This window comes from Pleuronectes platessa, chromosome 2, assembly GCF_947347685.1.
Source record: "Pleuronectes platessa chromosome 2, fPlePla1.1, whole genome shotgun sequence".
NCBI classification, from domain to species: Eukaryota; Metazoa; Chordata; class Actinopteri; order Pleuronectiformes; family Pleuronectidae; genus Pleuronectes; species Pleuronectes platessa.
This window is the reverse complement of record NC_070627.1, coordinates 22511040-22535796: the sequence shown is the minus strand read 5'-3', so window position 1 is coordinate 22535796 and position 24757 is coordinate 22511040. Positions and strand designations below refer to the sequence as shown.

Below are 24757 nucleotides of genomic sequence, written 5' to 3'. Positions count from 1 at the left end.
TGATCAAGCAGATAGTTCTCCAGGTCCCCGTCTAGTTTAATTTGAGTGTTTATTTACAAACAGCTGTCACTCAAGAAGTGCAACTTTGAACAGAGATGAAAAGGAATTGAGATGGCTCACTCACCATTATTTTCAGTAAATACGTTTGTATTCTAAATTATGTAGGTTTTTGATGACTACTTTTCCGGTTTTTTCCGGGAGCTGATGGTGGAGATGGCTAATGAGTGAGGCATCTTGCTTGTCTTCACATATCTGATGAGAGTTGCACATGTGCAACATCGATTAAAAACATCACAATGGCTGCACCGTGGGTTTCGGCGGTCTGGGACTTTCACCAGGTGTCTGATCACCATTTGCTTCTATGTGACCAGACTCCCTTTAAAATCATCATGCACTTTTGAAATGCTGTCTACGACTTATTCTTAATCATTTCATCCGTCTTGTAAATTTGTTTGTGTGCGTTTATCTCAGTCTGTTGTCTCTGTAGTGTTGCAGTGTGTTAAAACGCTGTGCATCTTGTATTTTCTTTTCTTTCTTTAAACACATTTCATCTTTGCAAACAGGATGATGTACGTGTTTATTTGCATATAGAGCGTGGAGCTTCTATCATGATTGTTCTTTCTGATCAGGTTGTATAACCTCCTCTACTGCGGTCCGCTGTGTGTGATTCCCAGGTGAGAGCCTGTCACAGCCGGGCAGTACAGACGCTGAGCGGTGCAAACACATTTCTCATTTCTCTGGTATTAAATTATTTCTTTGTCTTCTATCTGTGATGTGAAAACATCCGATTTACAAAGAAAGTTAAAGTGTGTCTCCTGCTTATATAGCTCAGTTATAAAAATCCTGCACAGCGTCACTCCTTTAGCTGCTGACAGTGCAGGTGAAACATGTGACGCAGACAGGCTGATACAGAAGTTTAATGGGGCGCTGTGTTGGAAAAAAAGAAAACTTGACAGTGAACAAATTTTGAGTAGGATTCAGCCCTGTAGCATAAGGTGCGGGGAAAAGAAATCCAATCAAAAATGGTAACTTGGATCACCCAAGACGTATGTCCATGTTAAACCACCATACATCATAGAAGAAAGTGCATACAACTGGTCTGAAGATGGCATTAGGTGCATACATTCTGACCTTATGTCTTAATTATTATTAGGATTATGTTGTTTATAATCGGGCACTAGGATGCTTAACAATTCAGTTCTTTCATTGCTTTACATTTCTACAGTTCACACAGGGAACATGTATGTAGCCACTTTGCAATTACAAACAATAACTATCCAAAAGACAGACACCCTAAAGCGAGTTTGACATGGAGGCATCATGCTCCCAGCTCTGTGCTGCTTCTCTGAGCTCCCTCATTCGCTGCCTCTTATCAGCTTCCCAGACAGATGTACAGCTTTCTGCTGGCATTTCTCACACACACACACACACACACAGACACAGACACACACACACACACACACACGCGTATGTATACTCACACAAAGTCCCTCACGCCCATTTGTACAGCAAGGCTTATACTCTCGGATTACGGAAATCGCCTTTTACCAATGTGTTGGCGAGAGGACCGATTTTCCACCAAAGCATGAAACACTCACCCCCACCAACACACAGTGGGACTGTGGAGTGTCGGGGAGCCACCAAATTGTGTTGCGCTGCTGGAGGAATGGACCCTTTCTATCCTCTTTTTCACCAGTAAGGTGTAAGATGGTCAGATTCAACATCAGGGGCTTCCTTTCTGTGTGTAGTCAGGTTAGTATGTGTGTGTCTGTTGGTGCGTATGTGCGCGCATGTGGGACCATCTCCCAGCTTTTATACCGTATACTTTATCCAATTGGAGCACAGTATACAGTGCCTTGCATAAGTATTCACCCCCTTTGGACTTTTCTACATTTTGTCATGGTATAACCACAGATTAAAATTTATTTCATCGTGAGTTTATGTAATGGACCAACACAAAATAGTGCATCATTTGGAAGTGGGGGGAAATATTACATGGATTTCACAATTATTTACAAATAAAAATCTGAAAAGTGTTGAGTGCATATGTATTCACCCCCTTTACTGTGAAACCCCTAACAAAGATCTGGTGCGACCAATTGCATTCACAAGTCACATTTGCAAGTCACATAATTAGTAAATAGGGTCCACCTGTCTGCAATTTAATCTCAGTATAAATACACCTGTTCTGTGACGGACTCAGAGTTTGTTGGAGATCATTACTGAACAAACAGCATCATGAAGACCAAGGAGCTCACCAAACAGGTCAGGGATAAAGTTGTGGAGAAATATGAAGCAGGGTTAGGTTATAAAAAAATATCCAGAGCTTTGAACATCTCTCTGAGCACCATAAAATCCATCATAAGAAAATGGAAAGAATATGGCACAACCGCAAACCTACCAAGAGGAGGCCGTCCACCCAAACTGAAGAGTCGGACAAGGAGAAAATTAATCAGAGAAGCAACCAGGAGGCCCATGGTTACTCTGGAGGAGTTGCAGAGATCCACAGCTGAGGTGGGAGAATCTGTCCACAGGACAACTATTAGTCGTCTACTCCACAAATCTGGCCTTTATGGAAGAGTGGCAAGAAGAAAGCCATTGTTGAAAGGGATCCATAAAAAATCCCGTTTGGAGTTTGCCAGAAGCCATGTGGGAGACACAGCAAACATGTGGAAGAAGGTGCTCTGGTCAGATGAGACCAAAATTTAACTTTTTGGCCTCACTGCAAAACGCTATGTGTGGCGAAAACCCAACACTGCCCATCACCCTGAGCACACCATCCCAACAGTGAAACATGGTGGTGGTAGCATCATGCTGTGGGGATGCTTCTCTTCAGCAGGTACAGGGAAACTGGTCAGAATAGAGGGAAAGATGGATGGAGCCAAATACAGGGAAATCCTTGAAGAAAATCTGATGCAGTCTGCAAAAGACTTGAGACTGGGGCGGAGGTTCATCTTCCAGCAGGACAATGACCCTAAACATACAGCCAGAGCTACAAAAGATGGTTTGGATTAAAGAATGTTAATGTCTTAAAATGGCCCAGTCAAAGCCCAGACCTCAATCCAATAGAGAATCTATGGCAAGACTTGAAGATTGCGGTTCACAGACGGTCTCCATCCAATCTGACTGAGCTTCATCTTTTTTGCCAAGAAGAATGGACAAACCTTTCCATCTCTAGATGTGCAAAGCTGGTAGAGACATACCCCAAAAGACTTGCAGCTGTAATTGCAGCGAAAGGGGGTTCTACCAAGTATTGACACAGGGGGCCGAATACTTATGCACCCAACAGATGTCAACTTTTTTGTTCTCATTATTGTTTGTGTAACAATAAAATGTATTTTGCACCTCCAAAGTACTATGCATGTTTTGTTGATCAAACGGGAAAAAGTTTATTTAAGTCTATTTGAATTCCAGTTAGTAACAGTACATAATGGGAAAAAGTCCAAGGGGGGTGAATACTTATGCAAGGCACTATAGGTGTGTCACAGCCCTCAGCCATATCTGAAAGCAGTGCACCATGGGGGATGTGAGTCTGTGAGTTCATCTGTCCCCAGCTCTCTCAGCTACACAACTCTCCATTCTGACAGGCAGCCGTGCGGAGGAGCAGTGGGGATTTCGTGCTTTATCTTGCAGGTCTCAGAAGAGGCAGAGAACAACCTTTAAAGCTGACACACTTGATTCCAGGACACAGCAGCTCTCCGGTGCTGTGCGGGAAACTCTTTGAGTCTTTGCTTTTGTTTCTACACTCCAGCCTTCACATGGGCGGGTTCAGCAGGTTTAAAAAGACCAATTAACCCTGAGAGCGTAATTACCACTTTGAAACCGTGAAATGATGCAAATGAGACACGCCCAGAGAGGTGTGTGATAGACCGCTGCTTGTTCTCCACTGGACTCAGTGAGAGGCTAATGTACAGTGAGCCTGCTGCTGTGGGACGTTTGATTAATCCCAGTTATGCTGACAGAGCCTGTCACTCATACAGGATAAAAAATCTTGCTGCCGATTTATCTGTATGTAATAACCAGAGACTGTATGTAAGGATGGTTGCCCCCTGCTGGTGTGTGGCAGTATTGGTCATAAATCCCGCCTCGACTATGTTAGTATATGGGACATGGGCCAAACAAGATAGTCTCGTTAAATGTCAAATACATGGGTGGTTATTATCGAGCTGCTGAAGGGTATATTTTTCTGGTTAGTATAGTTTCACATCGTCCATTTTAAAAAATATGGTAAAAGTATGGTTAAAATAGTTATGGTATTTTGAATAATTAATGAATGTATTAATCAATTCGGCCGTCTATTATGACTTTATTGTATTCATGATGCTATTTGTTACATGCTCAGTTGGATTCTAACATTCACACCACCCTTGTCATCACAGACTTCTGGCTCAGACGGTAATATTCTGATACACCTTCTGAAAGCTACTTTCACTTTGACTCTCTCTCTCTCTCTCTCTCTCTCTCTCTCTCTCTCTCTCTCTCTCTCATACACACACAGAAACCCATAGCGTGCAAGAGCTCCATTCCTCTGCTGGCCATTTTTACCTTGACATGTGCAATTCACTCTTGGAGAACCACAAGTAATGCAGCGTGATGGCATTGATTTACCTTTGTGCTCAAATGGAATATTCCTTTGCCGTCAAGTGATTTGACATGACAGATGTAAGTGCAGTGGAAATGGAGAGGTTAAAAAACCTCATGGACACTGGACAATGGACACTGAGGTAGATGGCGATAGCGGCTCCTTTTGAGAAACTGAAAAGCAGCGATGGCGGGAGATGGAAAAGGGAGAGACGGGGATGGACTGAAATTGAAAAAAAAAAATACAGAGTCTTTGGAGAGCGCTGTAAATCTAGAGGGTGAGGGAGGCCAACATTAGTTTCAGGCCATTTGTGGCACTCTCATCTCAACCGTCTCCTGCAGCACCTACACTCAGACCAATGAGGCAAAACTGATGGAAAGCAGTCCGAATATGGGAGAGAAAAGATTCTCCTTTCATTTAACCAGGCCTCAAAAACACTGGCTCCCTCTTTGACCCACAGTTAGGACAAGGAATGGAACAATACGAGCTGGACATAACTTAGTGCATTGCAAATGGGTATTTTTAATATGCAGCCAAGGGACAGACTGAAGAAACATATCTGCTTTCACTGTTTCCTTTTGGCGTGACTTTGTGCCCTTTCCACACAGTGAAATGAAATGGTAATGATATCTGTAATGATGGTTTTATCACACATTCACATTCTTGAAGAGAAATGAAGGACTCAAGGTGAGTAGGTGATGTGGCTTATTAGCGTGCATCTCAGTGTGATTTGGTTCACCTCATTATTTTGAATAGACCATTACTCAAGGCTAGTATAATGCGATACAGTTTTGTGTGGAATGAGTCGCAGTCGGAGGATCTACGGGCCCTTCATTTCGATGGTTTTTATCAGAACCAAACAAAAGCACACAGAGAAAAACAAATGGTTGAGTTCTCCACCTCTCAGTTTTACTAGTGTAGATGAAAACTTTACTCGTACTTAGGAGATACAAAGAATATGTGTGGCTTTTTGTTGCTTTTCTAATTTATTTTACCATAGCTTAACTATATATAATGTTACATATGTAATATACACCATAAACGTGTGTGTGTGGGGGGGGGAGAGTTAGTTCAATGACATTGTAATGTCTCTAGTGCTATTTGCTACCTAAAATGAAAACACGCTGGTTTATTTACCACCTCATATTGCACAGTGTATTTCATTACAGCACATAATGAGTTTGTGATATGCTGTTTGGATCCGCTTGTTTTGTCTGCAGTTTTATTGCATCCCAGTGCATTCAAATACTTTGTGTCTGGTTTGTATGTGTGAATATGAACGCGTGTATGGGTACATAAAGTATAGGGCAGAACTTACACCGTAAGTATCCCAAGTATCCGTATCTCAACAGGATTACTTAAAAAATAGTGGGGCATGATTCAAGACAGAACCTGTAACATTCTGAAGGGGATCCAGATAAATTGCCAGTTCTAGGAATCTTATTTCTCTTTCTTAAACATGGTGTTTTACATTTCCTTTCATTAAATAGTAGTGTATGAAGAACAACAGCAAAATAAACCTTTACTTAACGCTCGCACAATCAACTTCCTCTCCAAATTATATCATATCCAGGACCAACTGAATTATTCCTCTACTACTACTGTAAGCTGCAGTTGTATCCACGGGCTTTATTTAAGTTTATCTCTCTAATTTTAAGCAGTACACCAAAACAATGTGTGTTATTGACATGGCATGTTAAGACTGTAAGCGCTGTCTAAAAGGAATAACAGTGGCTGTCAGCTTTTATCCTGACCAAGGGTGTCAGGATTTAGGGCAAAATTACAAAAATGGCGAAACATTTGCTCTTTCATTCAAGATTTTACGTTGTGTTTGTGTGTCGTGTCGCTTGTTAGCACTGTGACAATCTGAAAACACAAGCATTTTGACTGCACACCAGCGAAGATGTGATATTTATTAGGTTTAAAGTCTTGCTTTTGTTGCTAGGGCTGCTGTACAAAGCACTGCCCCCTAATCAATACGTTGTCTATTTAATTGATAGTTGAATCAAGCAGCAAACAAGGAAACTCTATAGGTGATACGATGAGGTCAAAGCTTTTATAGCTTCTCTACTGAACCACATCAGATGTCTTGAGCAATGTAATCTCCACTTGTTATCGACAGCAGGTAAAGATTATCATTTAATCAGCCACAGCCATCCCACTACCTTAATATGACCCTAATAACTCGTAACAGTTCATATCAATAGAGCCATTAAGTATCGGTTCATGCTCATAATGACTCAATGCTCAGTCTAAATAGTCGTCATCTGTCTGTGAAAGAAATTCAGTCTAGTCTATAGCTTCAAGGTGCAGACAGAGTTTGTTGATGTCTCGTTGGGGTTTAAAGGTTTCTAGGTCACGCTGCGCTCCCTTTCATCCTGACACCGCCCTCGGAGAGCGTCCTAGAATCCAGGAGTTTCTTGGTGCGGAATCATTAACAATAAAAACAAGGTTTCCAGGAATAAAACTCTTTTTCTAATCCTGTAACACATGTTTTACTTTTTCATGATGAGAACGTACCGTCTAACCCAGCTCCACCTGGCAAAATAACTCTCCTGCCTCAGCCTTCTTCTAGGTCGGACCTTTGAAGCAGTCTAGACGGTGCGGTTTTTGCAACAAAAATGCTTTATTGTTATTATTATCGTTCTACCATCATTATAATCATCATCAAGGCCTCTTCTAACACACTTCTTTCAAACACTGTTGTATGGCTTTGGTTTATTATTTTACTTTTGAAGATTGGTTAGGACATAAAGGTGATTTTTACATTTAAGAGAAAGTCGTCAACTATCGTCATTTAGGTCTAAAAAAAATATGTAGTTGTTAACACATGTGAATAGGAAATTGTTTAATTTAAGCTACTTTATTATGTCATTTCATAGAACATAAAAAAAAGAAAGAAAAGGTGATTGAGAGTCCTGCAGTTGATATGAGTTCACACTGCATGACTGCCTGGTGATAGGGTCACACACGACATGATCTTTCACCAGTAGAAACCCCCGACTCCAAAATTGGTTTAGTCTCGGAAATACGCATAAAGAGAGACCATCCAGTGTTATCCTGCTAAAGATGATGATAAAGAAACGCTTCAATGGACATTACTGTTGTAATAATAGAGTGGCTCAGCTGCATTTTCTGTCTGAACCCGAACTGAGCCAGAACCGAACCTGACTGGATTTCAGTTTATTTTCTCTCCAAACCCTGACCCCAGCCCAATGGATTTAATGTGAAAAAAAAGAGTCCGTATTACTCTGTTAATGACACACCTGCTTTTTGTTTGATTACAAATAAATACAGACATATGCAGTGTAAAACTCAGGGGGCAACTCGCCACTAAATGTACCTTTACCCCTTTAGCCTACGCTTTCATTCCGTCCTACCCTCTGATTGGCTGGAGTTGTTGCAGAGTCTGTGAGCCTCTTTATTTGTGTCTTGAAGAGTTCACACAGGAATTTGCAACTTCCCATCGAACGCAGATCGCTGGCTTTTGTCGGCGACTGGCAAAACTTGTTGGCGACTGGCAAATCAGGATGAAAATCGTCTATAGTGTGAACTAGCTTAACACAAATTGTGCAGTATTTGGTGTAATATACTGTATCAATGAGCCCTCAGCCTTTGCTGAGAATATGTGTGCAGGACCTTAAAGACAACCTGTTCCTGCCTTTGTGAGAATTTTCTAAGAAACACAAATCTCCTGCAGCACAAAAGGAGTATTTGTGCGCATTGTGTTTTGGTTTCCGGTTCATGTCTGTGGGGGTATGTTTGTGCAGGTCTGTGTTTTTAAATGTCTTTGTGTATCTCTGCAAATTTGTGTCTGTTTGCTACTCTACCATCCCCAGTTGGACAATTAGAAGGTGACAGTCCCATTAGAGCCGACCCAGTAGTACAAAGCCTGATCGCTGTTGTGAGTGACACAGAGCTCAGCCTCTTACTAAATAACTGTCAGTCTGCCCTCGTCCACACTGACCCCTCTGGCAGCCTCCGTCTGAGCCACTCAAACTCCCCTCTGGACTCTCATTGGCAGCCTTAGCAGCTCCCTGAGCCAAACTTGGTCCTTCTTTCAAGCCCGGGCTCGAACTGATTGGTTGAACCTCGCTTGCCTTAGGCATGCCAGGAGGGCTTTCAACTGGCCTCAGGGTGCAGCTGATTGGCCAGGCAGTCAGGGTCGCATGCCTCCTTTGGGAGCGTGTGGCAGAAGCTTGGGTTGAGGGATGCAATTTGACAATCGCAGAAGGTTGAGTGGAAATGTGCAAGAGCAGCAGAAAGCTCGGCAATGCCCCCTCCCTCCATCTATAACTCCATTCATATCTCTACAAGTCTTTGGGTCTCGTTATTTCCCTTAAGTCAGCTTTCCTGCAGCCAACCATGTCTTCACAATAATTATCTGTAGATAGTAGACCTGTAGTATGGTTTACCTATTGTCCTTGTTGGGGAGAGGAGGAGAATGGAGCTATTTAACAAGCTGAATCTCCCCAGGGGTCTGGGGCTTGTTTGGGGCGGGTAAGAACAAGAGCATCATTCTCAGCCTCCTCCATCCCATTCCCAGAATCAGGTAAGGTGGCTCACCCATCTCTTTATAAGGGAAGCAGAATGGCTGTATTGGCTCTATTCTTCTCCTGCACTGTGAATCAGGGGAATTAATGCCATTGTTAATGCAGAGAGACCGCTGTTACATTTCAACAGGATTCTCCACTCTCGCAGAGCTCATCTAAATTGCCTGGCTAATGCCGTAATTGGGTTTGTGAGTCACTTCTTAACTTCCATTAATATTTGTTCTCCTGCTAATTGCCCCCTTTTTTCCAATCCTACATTTCATTCCACTGCCTGGTTAATGGTCTGAGGTGGAGGCAATGACGTGCAAGGACACGTGCCAGCCTGAGAAAGCTTATAATCTATTTTTGAGCAGATACAAAATGTTAAAGCTGCAGGACCCTTTCCGCTCTCGTGAGTAATGATGAATGACGTACAGGATGGAGATGGAGGGTATTTGAGTATAAGATAAAAATGTCAAAAAGGGTTTTTGGTCAAAAATTTGAGAAGCAACCTCAGGATATCTGTGAGCCTTATGAGCTTAGGATAAAAGAAATCTCTCCTCCAAGACCAGACTTTATATCTGCTTTTTAAAAGAGCCAAAAGCTTTCATCTGAAGCTTATTTATCGATGCTGCCGGCATTCAGAATGCTTCCTGCTCTTCATTAAAAGACACGCTGCTTGACAATGCCTCTGCCTTCTCAGATGTTTTCTTCTGTGCGTCTTCCCTATTTTTCACACTCACCTTTAACTGGATTGTCTTTTTCTCTTATACATCATATTAAAACGGGTCCTCTAGAGGGAGAAAAACATCAGCCCAAAAAAGGTTTCAGCTTTGTTTCTCTAAATTGTCAAGACAAAAAAAACTTACTTTATTATCTCTGAATCCAAATCCACTTTGCAGAAACATTACCTCAGGAGGCCTCGGGAAATGAAAGGATTTAATTAAATTGACCGTGTTAGAAAGTGGAGGAGAACGGCTGAATCACAGTGTCTGAAGCAAAGCAGAGAAGCCTTCCTCAGGTGGGGACTCTTGCACGTTAAATTGATGGTACGCTCAGTGTCTCCTTCCCACGACAGGAGAGAGGAGGTGCAGGAGAGGGAGAGATAGGGGGAGGTGGGCAAACTGATATGGCAGCACAAACACAGACAGAGAAACCCAGATGAAAAGTAGGGTGCACAAGGTAGAGGGGGAAAAAATATACTTCAGAGCTGCATGGAGCTTGGTTTATTCCCCATTTAGTTCCCGATCCATAATGGAGAAGCCTGCCTGCCGCAGACGCAGCTGCTCTTTATGAGTATCAGGGATAACAGTGTGCGACGGTGGCTGTCAGTGGCTCTCACTTGAGAGATATTAAACCTGAGCTCTCTGCAGCTTCTCTCTCACAGACCTCCTAGGTGACTATTTTTAAAACCATCCGCACCATTCCCTTCTCATGATGCCGCTAAACTGACAGGTTTTACCGCTCTTCATCGCTACACTATCTCGTCTAAGGTTGTTATTATGCCTCTGCGCTGTTGTTCGTACATCCATCCCATTCATGTGAACATGATACATCAGGAACACCTGCTAGGAATTTCATTATAACCCACACAAACCTCCATTTAGAATAAAAGATGGACTGATTAGAAGTTCATCCGGGGGATGTCCGCACAGTTGGGTTTGGACTTTCTCTTTCACACATGAGCAATACAGCATGGAGATTTTCCGCTCAGACACATTCACAACACAGAAATCTCTGCAGGATTCAGGTGAGAGCTGGTGCATTAAGCAGAGACAGGATGTACGTATTAATTCCACTGCAGAGATCACATGTTTTTGATTATAACACATCAACAAGGGCGTTAAGCTATATCCCCAAAAACTCTCCTGACATCTTCGTCTGCGTCGTTTTCCACGCACAACTTTTTCATCCCTAGATATTTGTATTCCTTTTGTTTCTTTCATTCACGCCCACTCGCTCGAGGTGAATCGTGCTGAGGATCTCCTGCTGTCTTCTCACTCGGCTCATTCAGACATTCTTCTGAGTTTTTACCCGGGGGTTGGCCGACGAAACTCGTGAGCCTCTCACACGGGAACTCGGGCCCTCCGGAGAATGTCAGGAGATTATCTGGAGTTCAGTGCATGTCTTTAAGCAGTTTAAGATTGGTGGGGCCATCAAACCACATGGAGGTAATTCTAGATGTATTTTACAGGAAGGAAAGATCGAAGGTTGGCCAAAAAAACATATTTTCCCTAATTGGAAAAATATCTCTCTTTTTCTTCCATCCTCTACTTCCTACTTCCTATTTCCTCATGTCATTTTGTCTGAGGTTTGTGTGGATGGCCCATCAGACTATTTGAATTCCTCTCCCCATCAAAAGTAGGGCACATCAGCTTTGAAGAGTGACAAGCGCACAGCAGGAGGGATCAAAGAAATGCAAAACTGAAATTTAAGAGGAAGTTAAAAAAGCATGTAGTTTTGCCATTTCCCTCATGTTCAACAAAGAGAAAACAGATAGTGTGGAACAGCAGGGAAAGATGAGACGTTATCAAACGCAGCAACTTTCAAGGACGCATGTGTCGCTTTCACATGCACAGATCCTTTTGATAACGCTGTTTAACATAGCAACTCCCCCATTCACAGTGACTTATGTTAGCAGCCATTTCAGCATCCCCACGAGGTTTATTGTTAGATCGGAATATTTTAACCCCAACAGCAATACTAAAGTCAAACATTCAAGTCAGTAGATTTAGTCTGTTCCAGCATGATGATGTCATTTTCTTTATTTAAATCTAGAACGAAGTTGCCAGACCTGCTTTGAATCTGCTATGAAAATCTACAAAAAGCTGAGGCCGTGTTTGAAAACTACTAAACAGCTTGCCGGCAATTCCCCAATTCGACAAGCAGCAGCATAAAAAGAATAGCAGTCTAATGCAGAGTAAAAATAGACCACATGAGCTTGCAGCTGAAATGACTACACCTTAAACCTTATTTAAAAAGAGTCAGAGATTTACTGATTGCTCGCCGCTTAAAGTGGTTCTACACGGGGAGACGACCATCAGTTGCGTAAACAGAAACCTGAAACTATCCTGACTCAGAACTGTTTCTCTCATTATTCAAATTTTGTAGAATGACGTTTTCATCACCACTATTGTCTGGTTATATGCAGTGGGCTCAGAGTGGGAGACAGTCTCCGACTCTGAAAGAAAAACAGGCCTCTAAGTGTGTGAGGCATCCAGTCAGTAGGTATTTTCTATTAAAGGCATCCAGATATTTGGCAGACGCTCTCTTAATTATGTTTGACAGCTATGACAGCTTAAGCGTGACTGAGAGGCTGCCAGAAGGGTTCAGTCATAGCCAGTCTGTGCCCTGAGTGGTTGGCATCACTTCCTCCCCTTATTCATCTCAGTTTGCCTTTACTGCATTTATCTACTGCATATTAACCATCCTTGAAACGTACGAAATGATATCCCCTGCACCAGACTGTCATGTGTTGTGGGGTTTTTTCTCCATATTTTGCATGTGACTTGTTTTTTTTATATATGCCTTGAATTGGACCCCTCTCAAAGTACCAAAATGTATAAGAAGCACAGTATTTAAAGGCAATTTAAATGATTGTGTAGAGCAGAACAGAAAAAAGTTGGGTGTGATGAAGTGAATTGCCTAACACATTATATTAACACATAACAATATCAACTCATGAGTAATGGTGAAAAAATAGAGTATAATTTTAAATGCGAATAATGTATGAACATGACTTAGACTTGTTGTCAAACAAAACACATTTGTTGATAAAGTCAAAAACATCATGCATGATTTTACTGGAAACAGACCAATAATGGAAATATAGAATGGTGAATCATTTTTTCTTGTTGATATATAAAAAAATAGTAACAAAATAAGTAAAAAGTTAACAACTGAATAGTTTTGTCAGTATCAAGTTATTACATTTATTAAAACACCGAGGGAAGCCATGTTTGTTTCCTCTCAAAATAATAAAAACAATATTAATCACAATGAAGGCCTCTAATTAATTCTGTTTCCTCGTCACTGGAAGCACTGCAGGTTAATGTTGACTCAAGTAGTTGTTTTAGGGATGGAGGGAGCACAGGAAACTTCCATTCAAGTTAAAGTACTTAACTAGAATACTTAAATAAAATATACCCAAGTGTAACAAATATAAAAGATTATTTTTACAAAAATGTTCCCACAAAGAACTAAAGGAGTTACATTACATTCGTAAAAGGGCGATGTGTGGTGATATTAATGTTGCATGATAACAATATGAAGGCTACCAGGCGTTCAAAGACATGTATTTCAAAGCACATATTTGTTTTCAGGTGAGAACAGCGTCAACAACAACCGATTAATTCCAGTCTGGCACTTTGCAGCCTGTGTGTACAACTGATAATTCAAGATATACATTCTTTTTTCATACGGCACACCAAGCTATAACTAATACAGTCCTAATACAACAGTCCTGCAATAAATCCTCCACCTTGTGAAGGTTATAATGATCAGTCTTTATTGGAGTTGTTCCAGAGAGTTGCTGATTCAACTGTTTGGTCATTCTGGAGGATGTAGTTTGTGGAGGTGTTGAGCTGTACTGCATTATAGTGAAGTGTTCCTGTTATCTAACCTACTTTGATTGATATCCAAATGGGGTGGACGGAATAATAGAAACACTTTTCATGTATATATTCAGCTACATTTATCAAATAGCCTGTCACTTCTTATAATATTAACAGCAGAATAAAGCAGCAGGAAAGGCAGAGATATAAAAACAACATTAATCTCCACAGCAGCTGCAGTTGTCTAAATGCTGTTGTGTAACACAGTTCTTGATGCTCTAGATACAACCATCAGTCATTGGTTGCACTCACCTGTCTGAACATCACTCTGTGAGGTCCAGTCTGCTATAAATCCAACTTCTCTGCTCGTTCATCCTCTGTGTTAAACACACCCAGGCCCCTCAGCCTCTGTGTCTCACTGCAGAGCTCACCCAGTTCTCAAACACTGAGCAGTGTGAGCTCTGCAATCTCAACACTGAAAGTCAAAAACAACAAAAAGTCGATGCACACCTCACTGATAGCTGAAGAAGCGACAGGTGAAGGGTGCACCTTTAATATTTTAGCAGATAGCAGGTACCCAGCATGCACCTGTTGGTCAGGCAACATGGCACTGATGCTCCCAATGCTTACCTGGTGTTGCATGAAACCAGTGATCAAGATTGATGCAACCTTATTTTTATGTCTTTAATTAATTGCATCTCTCTGTCGTATTCTATTCTGTAACAAATAGTAGTAACAAGTTTCTATTAAGCTGAAACTTATGCTATTAATTTGAACTATCATAAAAATAAATATATTTTTAATTAATGAAGCGATGATTTGAAAATTGGATTTAACTTGATTTTAAATATTAAAGAATAAATTGTCCAAAAAATATATTTTATGTGCGATCGACTTAAATTAATCATGTTTGTGCTCCAAGGTAAGTGTATTGTAATCATTACCTCTCATGAACTAATGCATTTTTTTAACATAATTTCATTTGAGATTTTCACAACTCAATAAGCTTAACGCAAACTGTAATATTATTGTTTATTTGGGTCGAAAGTCAGAGTCAGAGTATTTTCCCTGAAGCCTTTTCAAATGGTTCCTATCGATCAGACTCTAAAGTTGATATTTAAAGATTTGACCTTTACCTAGCAGGTTAAATGGACATGATCTACAGTAGTTGAACTGGCTGTACATCCACGTGTGATATTTTCATACATTAACATCCGGTCCCCTTTGGGTTCAGATCAATTTAAAGACGTAATCCTCAGTGGTAAAGAACAAGCAGCATTGTCCTCTGATAGTTGAGGTTAGTGTTCACCGAATGCGTTGAATGAAGAAGCGGGTCTACTGAATGAACCCCTGGTTTGCTGCTGGAGCTACAACCAGTGGGAGTTGTGTGATGTGTCTTAAAGGCACAGAGAGGTGACAGAGCCCATAAAAAGTTATAAAATAAAGAGTGAGAGAGAGATGTGTCAAAGGACAACACCACAGAGACAAGACAAGAAGCTATCAAAGTGTGTAGTACACAGAGTACTCATTTATGTGTGACATTAGCCCACTGCAGACAGTAACCCTTAATGATCCCATGGGTGCCGGCAGCACACTGTCCTTTAATGACTTCCTGGTTGAATGATTGTTGTTGGCTGGAAGCAGAATACAGCCGGGGAACCACAGCATCACACGTTATCGTTCTTTGCTTCTCAGAATGCTGTTTTGTTCATTTTTGCTACAAAACAAGTCGAACATGGGAATGGGTGAAAAGAGTACGATCAAATAAGCGGCAGATTTGTCCCTGTATATGTCGGCATCAAGCTACCAATGCAAATAGGGTGATCATAGATGGTTGGATCAATTTAATGAGATGTGGACCGAGTCAAACTTCACAGTGCGCTAATTAGGCAGCCGGCTGCTACGCTCAATAAATGGAAATGTGTTCCTTTCCGTTCCGTTCCCTCTGTCAGTTTTTGTGCCGTGCGTCCCCCTGAGGAGTTTTAATAAAACGCTAATGCTTCATCTAATTCTCCCCCAACTCCCCATTGTTTTTCCTCCCCGCGTCTCCTTGCCTCCATCCTTCTCCATCTCTTCGTCTCACGCTGATAGCTTGTCCCACAGGATCCCAGCAGTTGTCAGTAATCAAGGAAATCATAGTCAAAGCGCTACAAATAGGTCACTTATCTGATGTCTGGTCGGATCTGACGAAGAGAGACAGCTAGTTAAGTCCTTTGCATCTGAGGCTCTCTGCTATTCTTGGTGTGATTTGTAGCCATTCTATCTGCCAGGAGGTACTAAAGTGAGCGGGAGAGTGAAAGATGGCAATAGATACAGAGAAAGAGAGGGAGAGAAAGGAGAGAGGGAGAAAAAAAAATCCAAGCTTTCATCTTAAGCATTCAATTCAAATGGCTCAATTGAGCAGTTGTCACTCATGGGATTCCCTGGACTCCCAGCAGCGTCTCTTCTTCATTTATCCAATTTATTGATATGAGGACTCTTCATTAAGAGACACTGGTGGATGTGACATCAGGTCTCAGGTGGCCTTGATGTGGAATTTTAAGCAGTTGTTGAAGCACAGGCCGTGTGACATGTAAAAGCTCCTTTGTCTCCTCTCGGGGCTATTACACCAACTACACTCAGCTGGCTTTGAAGTTCCAGTTCAAGAGACAAATCTCACTCAACACACACACACACACACACACACACTCAGACACGCAACCGCACACATGTCCGGACGCTCAAGCAGAAACCCGTGGCCGGTGAAAATTTCATGTGTGTTTTTTGCTGCATGACGGCCCTGTGAATTATTGAACTGAGCTGGTCCTTTTGATCCACGCTTTGGTCTGCACATAGAGAATCTCTTACCTGTCAAACATTTCACCACACACAGACACACACACACACACACACATGGTCACAGGCCAACTGTTACGCACTCAAGAAATCCTTAAATGCAGAAATAGCAGATGCAGGGTGGCAGAGCTTTTTTATATTTTGTATTTTGCATGTCTCTGCAACTGGAGCAGATGGAGCTCTTCATGGTGAGCCTCACTTCATTTCCTTTGGTTTGAACGGTGAAGCCTAACAATGTTTGTCTCCTTCACAGATAAGACAGAGGATTTCTCAGGCATACTCTTGTTACTGAAATGCCTGATCCATCTGTTCTGCTCCACATTATCTATCTGTTATCCAAACAGATGATACCGATGATGAGGGTGAATGATCAAATTATGTTATTATTTAAAATATAGCTTCATCCCCCTTTGATTGGCAGATGGTGGGCGCTGGGAATAATACACGCAATTAGTCTTGCAGTATCATTGTCATGCTACAGTGATTAGATGTATACCAAGTACAACAGTGCATTGATAGTCTGGATAATAGAATACTGTACATCACACCTGAGCCAGCAGGATCCACAGGATCTGCTGTGAAATATAAATTGCGGGTGTGAACGCTCACAGTGGAGTGCTACACTGTGGGTGTGGGGAGGCCGTGGTGTAAATTAAGGGGGAGGGTATCATGTTCAAACGGAGAGATGTTTTATGCAGAAGCCGCGTCATTGCTGAGCGGATGAAGTAATTTCATTTTCATGCATGATCTGCAGCCCCACAGACCAGGACGATTGCATAGGAAGGCAAGAAGGGGAAGAAAAATACATTTTCAGTTTTTTTTCTCCATTTGACTCTGTGATCATTACCTCTGACTTAGTGACCATAGTGATGATTCGATCCCAGGTAAAAAAAACAACAACAACACTCAACTCAGTGTCTTTCAGAAGCTGAACGTGGAATCGGAGAAACGACGAGGACATGAGGATATTTGGCACTGAAAGAGAAAATAAACTGGTCCTGGATCCACAAATCGTTTTTAACACTAGTGACAACTTAAACTTAATTAGCTGCTATTTTAATAATCTATCTAAATATTTTTTATTTTTCAATAGAAAAACAGCCATTTAGTCATATCCTAAATATGTTTGTGTTAGGCAACTTAACCTAAGCCCTAAAATACTGGTTTTAGTGACTCATTAAGTGCTGCTATTTGAAAATGATTTGTGTTATTTCAGTGATTAAATAAAAACACAGTAATCGCATCATAGTTAAAAATTTATACCAAAGTTGTATTGTACTGGACCAATCTTCAGTGTAGCCATGGGGTGATTTCTGGGGTTTGAAATGAGAAAACAGCAAAGTTCTGCCTCCCATAAATGATCCTCATTTATCAGGCCTATTCTTTATAAAATAATGTGTAGTTTTACAACTTCACATCCCGAAGAAAGAGCTGCAGCATTGTTTAATTATTTAGGCATCACAGCCAAAATAGATGAAGACATAAGAAATCAAATTTTCTCTACAATTCATTTTATTCAGTATCTTATTCAGATCCTGTTCTTAAGCTTAGGGGACATTATAATTACTGAATTCTCTAGCAGTGGTGTGCTGTAATTAAACAAACAAATTAAACGAAAGTGCACAGTAATATGAATTTGTCTTGAAGTGTGTGTGTTCATGGTGTGTGAGTCACAAGCTCTTGCATTTCTGTCGATGATGAAAACAACACATTCAAATGATTTGTGATAGAAATATGTGATCATTTCCTTTGGTGGACTCAACGATCATATTTTGCTTAATTACTGTATGTCTTTAAGACGACTATGTGTATTTACTCCTTTCCACTGATGTGTATTGTTTGAAAGAGGTAAACAGTGGTGGGATTTAACAAAATTTAACTTTATTGCTGTATTTAAGTACAGTTTCATGAATCTGTACTTTACCTAAGCAACATTTATTTTCAGGTTGATATACTTTTACTCAATTACATATATCTGCAATATGTATATATATAAGTATATAACTTTACCTCCTACTCCACATTTTTACAATGCATTGGGTTGCATGTTTATGTTGTTGTTATGTATTTTAAAAGAATAATCAATAGTAAGAGGGGAATTAATCCACTTATCCAATCAGAGCAGACAGGTAACATTAGACCCCCCATTAGGAACTAGGCTCACTCAGCAAGCAGTTTCACTTTTAATACTTGAAGTAGATTCAAAAGCAAATACTTACGACCAAGTATTCAAGCCACTTGAAGGGGAACAAATCTGAAATTTGTATAAGAAAGGCTGTAATAATATGACTGTATTAGAATTGTCTTCACAATTAGGACTTTGTTCTGGTTTTACTTGAGTACATTTTGTTATAGTTATTTGTGCTTTTATACAGACACTTCAATTATTAATGAAATTAATATATGATTAAAATCTTCCCCCAAGCACCTATTTTATCAAGGTGATTTATTTGAAGCTTGGTGCAGAGGTGAGAGGCTGTGTGTTCCTGCTTTAGAATGGTAACACTCTCAGTCCCATCATCTCGGAAACAGTACGGCGTCACAGTCGATTCTTTGCAGCCCATTTAAAATCGTTAACACTGTATCAAATACAACAGTTCTTTATCCTTTAGTGTTCTTTAAAGTCAGCCAGGTGCTGAGCTCAAGTGTTAATGAGCAGTTCATAGCTGTGGCAGAGGAGGCATTCAAATAGAAACGTGTAAAACATAACAGTCTTTCTTATTTTCATTGTGTGTGAAATAAGTTAAAGATGTAGCAGGAACATTTCGATATGAAAGTCAAGTCAGACACTTTGTAGTTGAGAATCACATCATGAATCCGTTTCACATCATCCAGACAGAGACCTTCACAGCTGCAATCATGTCTTTTCACACTTAGTCAAGGTCTGCTGAGAAACTGCCGTGAAAGTAAACCAAAAACTCAACAGGTCAGATCAAATCCTCTGACAGTGGAATCTATTTGCCTCGCTGCACATTGTGCAATTTTCTAGTTTCTTCCTCAGCTTGTGGGTTCAACGTGTCAAAGAAAGCTTACAATGGAAATGTTATCATCAACGTGTCTTTCAAGAAACCAATGTACTGTCTCTGCGTTCACAAACTTTTTATATCACACGATTCATGTCCCTTAAACTGCTCTGAACAATTTATGCCCTTTGTTGAAAACCTGTAAAGCCTCGAGTGAAAACTTTCTTATCTTTTTCAACGTGTTTCTCTGTTTCTGTGTCTTCAGATCCGCTCAGATCAGGATAAGGATGCGGGCATCCGCTACAGCATCACAGGAGCAGGAGCCGATCAGCCCCCGAGTGGCATCTACAACATAGATCCCGTCAGCGGCAACATGTTTGTCACCCAACCCCTGGACAGAGAGGAGAGAGCCTCCTTCCATGTAAGCACTAAACCACTGTTTGTCTTGTTTCTGTTTCCCCTCCAGATCCATTTATGCTTATCCCTGTGAAAAATGTGGCTCGCCTTTCCTCTCCCCCCATCTACCTCTCCTACCAACACTAATAATGTCCGTCGAAACACGGGCTCGAGTTGGAGGGCACTTGGAGGACTTACTTCTCCGTTAGCCTCTGCACAGCGCCAGTGCCTCGCCGGGCTCTGACTGATACCACAGCCAGACACGAGTGAAGGAAAACCTTGAGAAACCACACGACGGCTTCAGCTCCCGTTTACAGTAGATGGAGATTTAACTGCACAGTTTAGCACAGGAGCGATAGAACAGAGATAAAGAGAGAGAGAGCCCGAGGTGGAGTGCTAAGAAATCTGTTCCCTTTGTTCTTTCCATCAGAGCTAATGAGCAGGTGCAGCTTCCTGTGTGTGTCTGTGTGTGTCTGTGTGTGTGTGTGCATTGAAAGCTGATTGATATATGATGTGTATTTGTGTCCCTTCTTCCGTGTGTGTGTATGTCTTTCACTTTTCCTTTGTGTACTGCTGCACTGTTTTACTTTGCCACCCCCTGCACACATTGTAGAGTGCTCACCTTGTGCACTCTGCAGCTGTTGTGTTCAAAGGTGCAGGCTGACAGCTGTATGGTTAGCCTGCTTATGGCCCATTCCCCACCACACACACACACACACACACACACAGGAAGCCTGGGAGTTGAGTTGAAGTCTGGCCCCTCTGGAGCCTTGGGTTAAACAGCCCTGTGGCAGCGTGAATTAAATATGCAGACCACATGAGACTCGTGTTAACGCCAGGCCATTGGTTAATATATACACATTATAGTTTTCAGTGAGCAGCAGAGACACCTCCACTCGCACTGAGTGCTGATGTCAACGCCCCGTGTGACTGTCAGCATGATAGATGGCTGCGCTGCTGATAGAGCTAATTCAGAAGTGTGCTCCTGTCTCAGAGGAAGGATAGAATAAAGGAAAGTGGATCTTCAGTGTCTGTCAGCGCACACTCTCAGGAGTCTGCACACATTATAAACGCCACCATGTTTGCACACACAAAACCTACATGCAGTGACTATAATCAAACACAAAGCTCTAGATGAGATGTGTGTGTGTGTGCGTGTGTTGTATTTAGTGTCATATGAGCCTCTGGTTACCTCACTTGCTTCCTTCAGGCTCTGGACTCTGCTGTGAGTGTTTGTTACCGTACCTGCTCTTACTCTCAACCAGCAAATTGGGATCAATAAAGCTGGTAGGATGTTGGTCCCTGGGAAAGGACAGCCGCTCAGTAAATAGTTCTTATTTGACACTGCCTGTAGTAAAAACAGCATGTTGGGTTGAGGGCACTTCAAGTCTAATGTGGCTAATGTTTAGGCTCCATAGTGAGTCCACGCGGACCCATGTTGCTTGTGATGTGATGTATGATTTAGTGTGGGGGAATGTAGGCAGTGTTTGACCCCGGGGGAAATTTGGTCCAGTGCTTACTTTCTTTCAACTTGACAAGAAGTTCCCCCCACTGCTGTGCTCTGGCAGGCCAAACTTTGCTTGTTAGTTTTTGGTTCAAGTGAAAAGAGAGACGAGGCTGCTGTTTCTGTCAGACGAGCACCGGGGGGAAGTGATCTGCGAGGTGAGCAGAGTGGGTGTTAGCCTGAGCTTCTCTTTTGTCAGACGGAGTCAGCGGGGCACGTGGAGAATTGAGCAAGATGAGAGCGTCTGTGATATATATTTTTTTATTTATTTTTGCGTTTATGTTTGCATGAATCCGTGAACTTCAGAGTTTAGAGAGTGTTTGTATGTTTTACACTGATCACAAACACCTTGAACATTTGTGTTGAATTTCTTGCAAATGAACATTGTTAAAACTAAAATATAAAAAAAAATGGAAATAGAGAAATATGATCACATTGCTTATTTCTCTTGGACTAAGAGTTCACTAGTTGGGGCCAACTGGTTCAGCATGCATGTGAACTGAACAAATTTAGCCTGCAGAACTTAATTTGAAGAATGGAGGGAAAACCAACTCACTATGGTATTTAAGCAGCATCTTGTTAAGAATAAGGCAATAACAAATGTCATAGGTGTTTTTTTTGCAGCAGATATGCTGTATTATAGAGTATAAGTATAAGAGACTCTGGTACATGTATATGAACCATTGTGCTCATATTATTTAATGTAGCCTACGCTGTCCCTTTTTAATACATACAAGTTAAATAAAAGTAAAACTCTTATAGAGCTTTAAAAGATATCATGTTTTTTATCTGATAGAAAGTCCTCAGTCTCAGCTTGAGGCTGAAAGCTGCTCATGTGAAGTTTCAGTAAAGTTTACGGACATGTTTGTTGTTTTACACTTGAATGGATATCTATTTTTAATCTGTTATTTATTTTAGAGCATATTTATATTGATTCACTTTTGTAATTGTACCTTTCTATCTAGTAGGTTGCAGCTAGTTGCAGCAGTATTACAGACTTTAAGAATGACTCTCATAGTCTGTTCAGAAAAAAGAAGCAGTTTAATTATTTGCACCAACAACTAAAGCTAGGTACCGAACCATAATCTTCCTTAGTTAGTTGATTATGTCCGTATGTTCACATTTGCTAATTGGCATTGAAGACAAATTATGTTAGTTCTTTGTGGGCATTTGTTCATAAACCAAACTTTTGCACTATTAAAGTTTTTGAGTTGTTAATGGTTCTTGTTAAAACGTCAGGAAATCATTAAAGCCATTAGAGTGCATTATCTGGAGATGAAGTATGCGACTATGTTTTTATTCAATAACATCCAGCAATTGTTGACAACCCACAGACTAAGTGAGAACTTTGACCTGCTGGTTGCGCTAAGCAAGAGGAATAATCTGATTATCATAAGAGTGAATGGAATATATATTAAAAACCTTGAACATCTTTATCAAGTTTTTAATGGAAATCGAATTCTCTTGGTATATAGTAGGGTCGGCTGGTTTACATCCGCCTGTGCTATCACTAGAGTGACTAAAAAATACTAAAGATTACAGCACTATTTCTGATAAGTACTATAAGGAAAGTACTGGAAAATACTTGATGAATCCATTAGAGGTGTTAACAGTAACAGTAATTTGAAAATCATCTCTACTTTTATATTCAGTAGGTAGGTATTTAGCAACAGCAGCTGCTTCAAAACGAAGTACAACGTTCTGCTCAGTGATATTGCCTCGGTTCTCCTCAAGGTTCTCCTCAAGGTTTTCCTCAAGGTTCTCCTCAAAGTTCTCCTCAAGGTTCCCCTGGAAGATGCCAGTTGAGGTGTATGTTGGTGAAATACACCTAATGGGTCAAATACAAAGTGTATTCCACCTCGGTTGTTGGTCAAGTCATAATAAGCTAACCTGGCAGAATACCAATGTCTGCTCACACATATACATTTGACTGCAATGCACATACACTCTTCCAGGCCCTCAGGTCATTTTTCCAATTCCTCCATGGAGCACACAAACACACACAAACACAGGAATGCAGACACATACACACACACACATAGACATATGATAAAGTATTCAGGCACATACACACACAAATCCAAAGATAGAAAGGACACACATGAATGAACACCGCTTGAAAAAACTAAAATTCACATTCATATTTAGACATTCAAACTCACACACACACACACACACACACACACACACACACACACACACACACACACACACACACACACACACACACACACACAAACACACTCACACTTCCGTGAACTGAAGCGGTCACACACCCCTCAGCATGCAGCGCTCACAGCTGAGAAAACAGATTGGGCTTGTTTGTTGGGTATCCTCTCCATGTTTGTTTGCTGTGCTTCAGCCAATCGAAAACTAGCATCTTGAGGATCATTAAGTGGCTAAAGAGGGCTCTTTTGATTGGCTATGCGTGTGTGTGTCTGTGTGTGTGTGTGTGTGTGTGTCTCCCAAGTGTGTGTGTGTGTCCGCTTGTGTCAGCGTCCATGTTAAACATGTGTTGGGATGTGCTTGTGAATGCTGGGGCGGGCGTGTGTTTGGGTATGTTGTGATACGTCCTCGACAGCTGACACAAAAGCCGACGTGATTAGTTTTGTAGCGGCAGAGGCAGGTGCCGCCATTCAATCGTTCATGTCACTCCACAATACATCACCACTCGCTGTAAATAGGCTGGCAGGCAGAAACTCCTCGACTGTGTTGTGGCAAAACATTTTGCCGGCAGCATGTCGGTTTTTAGCCAGGACGAGAGCTCTTCTCCTTTTACCGAGCCAAGCTGTGATTGAATAACATTTCTGCAGAGGATATGATTTTCTAGGCAATTGAATGAGAGTAATGTAAGTCACGGTGAACGGTGCCGGTTTGGTTCCAGGCTATTACAAAGCTTTGCGTTATGTTAGATGTCATTAGTGGGGATTGGTGGGGAGTAGAGGGTGTGTAGCAGCAGCACCGGAGATTAAGACATCCCAGTGTAGATGATGATTGCTTTTGTCAGTCCTCCCCGCTCGAGCCCCCACACCCCCACACTGCCTCTTTGTATTTTCATCTCTCATTTACTTGCACAAGGCTCAGTCACACTCCTCCTCTCCTCTTCCCATCTCATCTCGCCTGTTCCCAGTCCTGCTTCTTTTTTTTTCCTCATTCTCCACGTCCTCGCCGTCTCTATCCTCACACTGTGAATTGTCCGGGAACAGCTCATCATTGCAAGACAACCATCCAAATGGCTTCCTTTGTCAAAATAAATTGAGACAAACATTCTCCCCCGAACTAAAAAGGAAGCCACAGCTTGAGCAGCAACACCTCTCGGATATGCTTTAGGACCCTGGCTGGGCTAACAGTAAAATAGGTGTTGTTTGTGTCTGGAGCATTTTCACTACTTT

At 41.4% G+C, this 24757-nt stretch overlaps 1 protein-coding gene across 1 annotated transcript in view; it reads left to right on the top strand.

Moving 5' to 3' along the window:
• The window catches only part of cdh4 (cadherin 4, type 1, R-cadherin (retinal)), a 76574-nt gene that overhangs the window by 11165 nt on the left and 40652 nt on the right, over positions 1 to 24757 (top strand). Inside the window, exon 4 of the mRNA XM_053411213.1 lies at positions 19731 to 19886. Coding sequence (XP_053267188.1) covers positions 19731 to 19886 — 156 coding nt within the window. The remainder of the gene's footprint in view (positions 1 to 19730; positions 19887 to 24757) is intronic.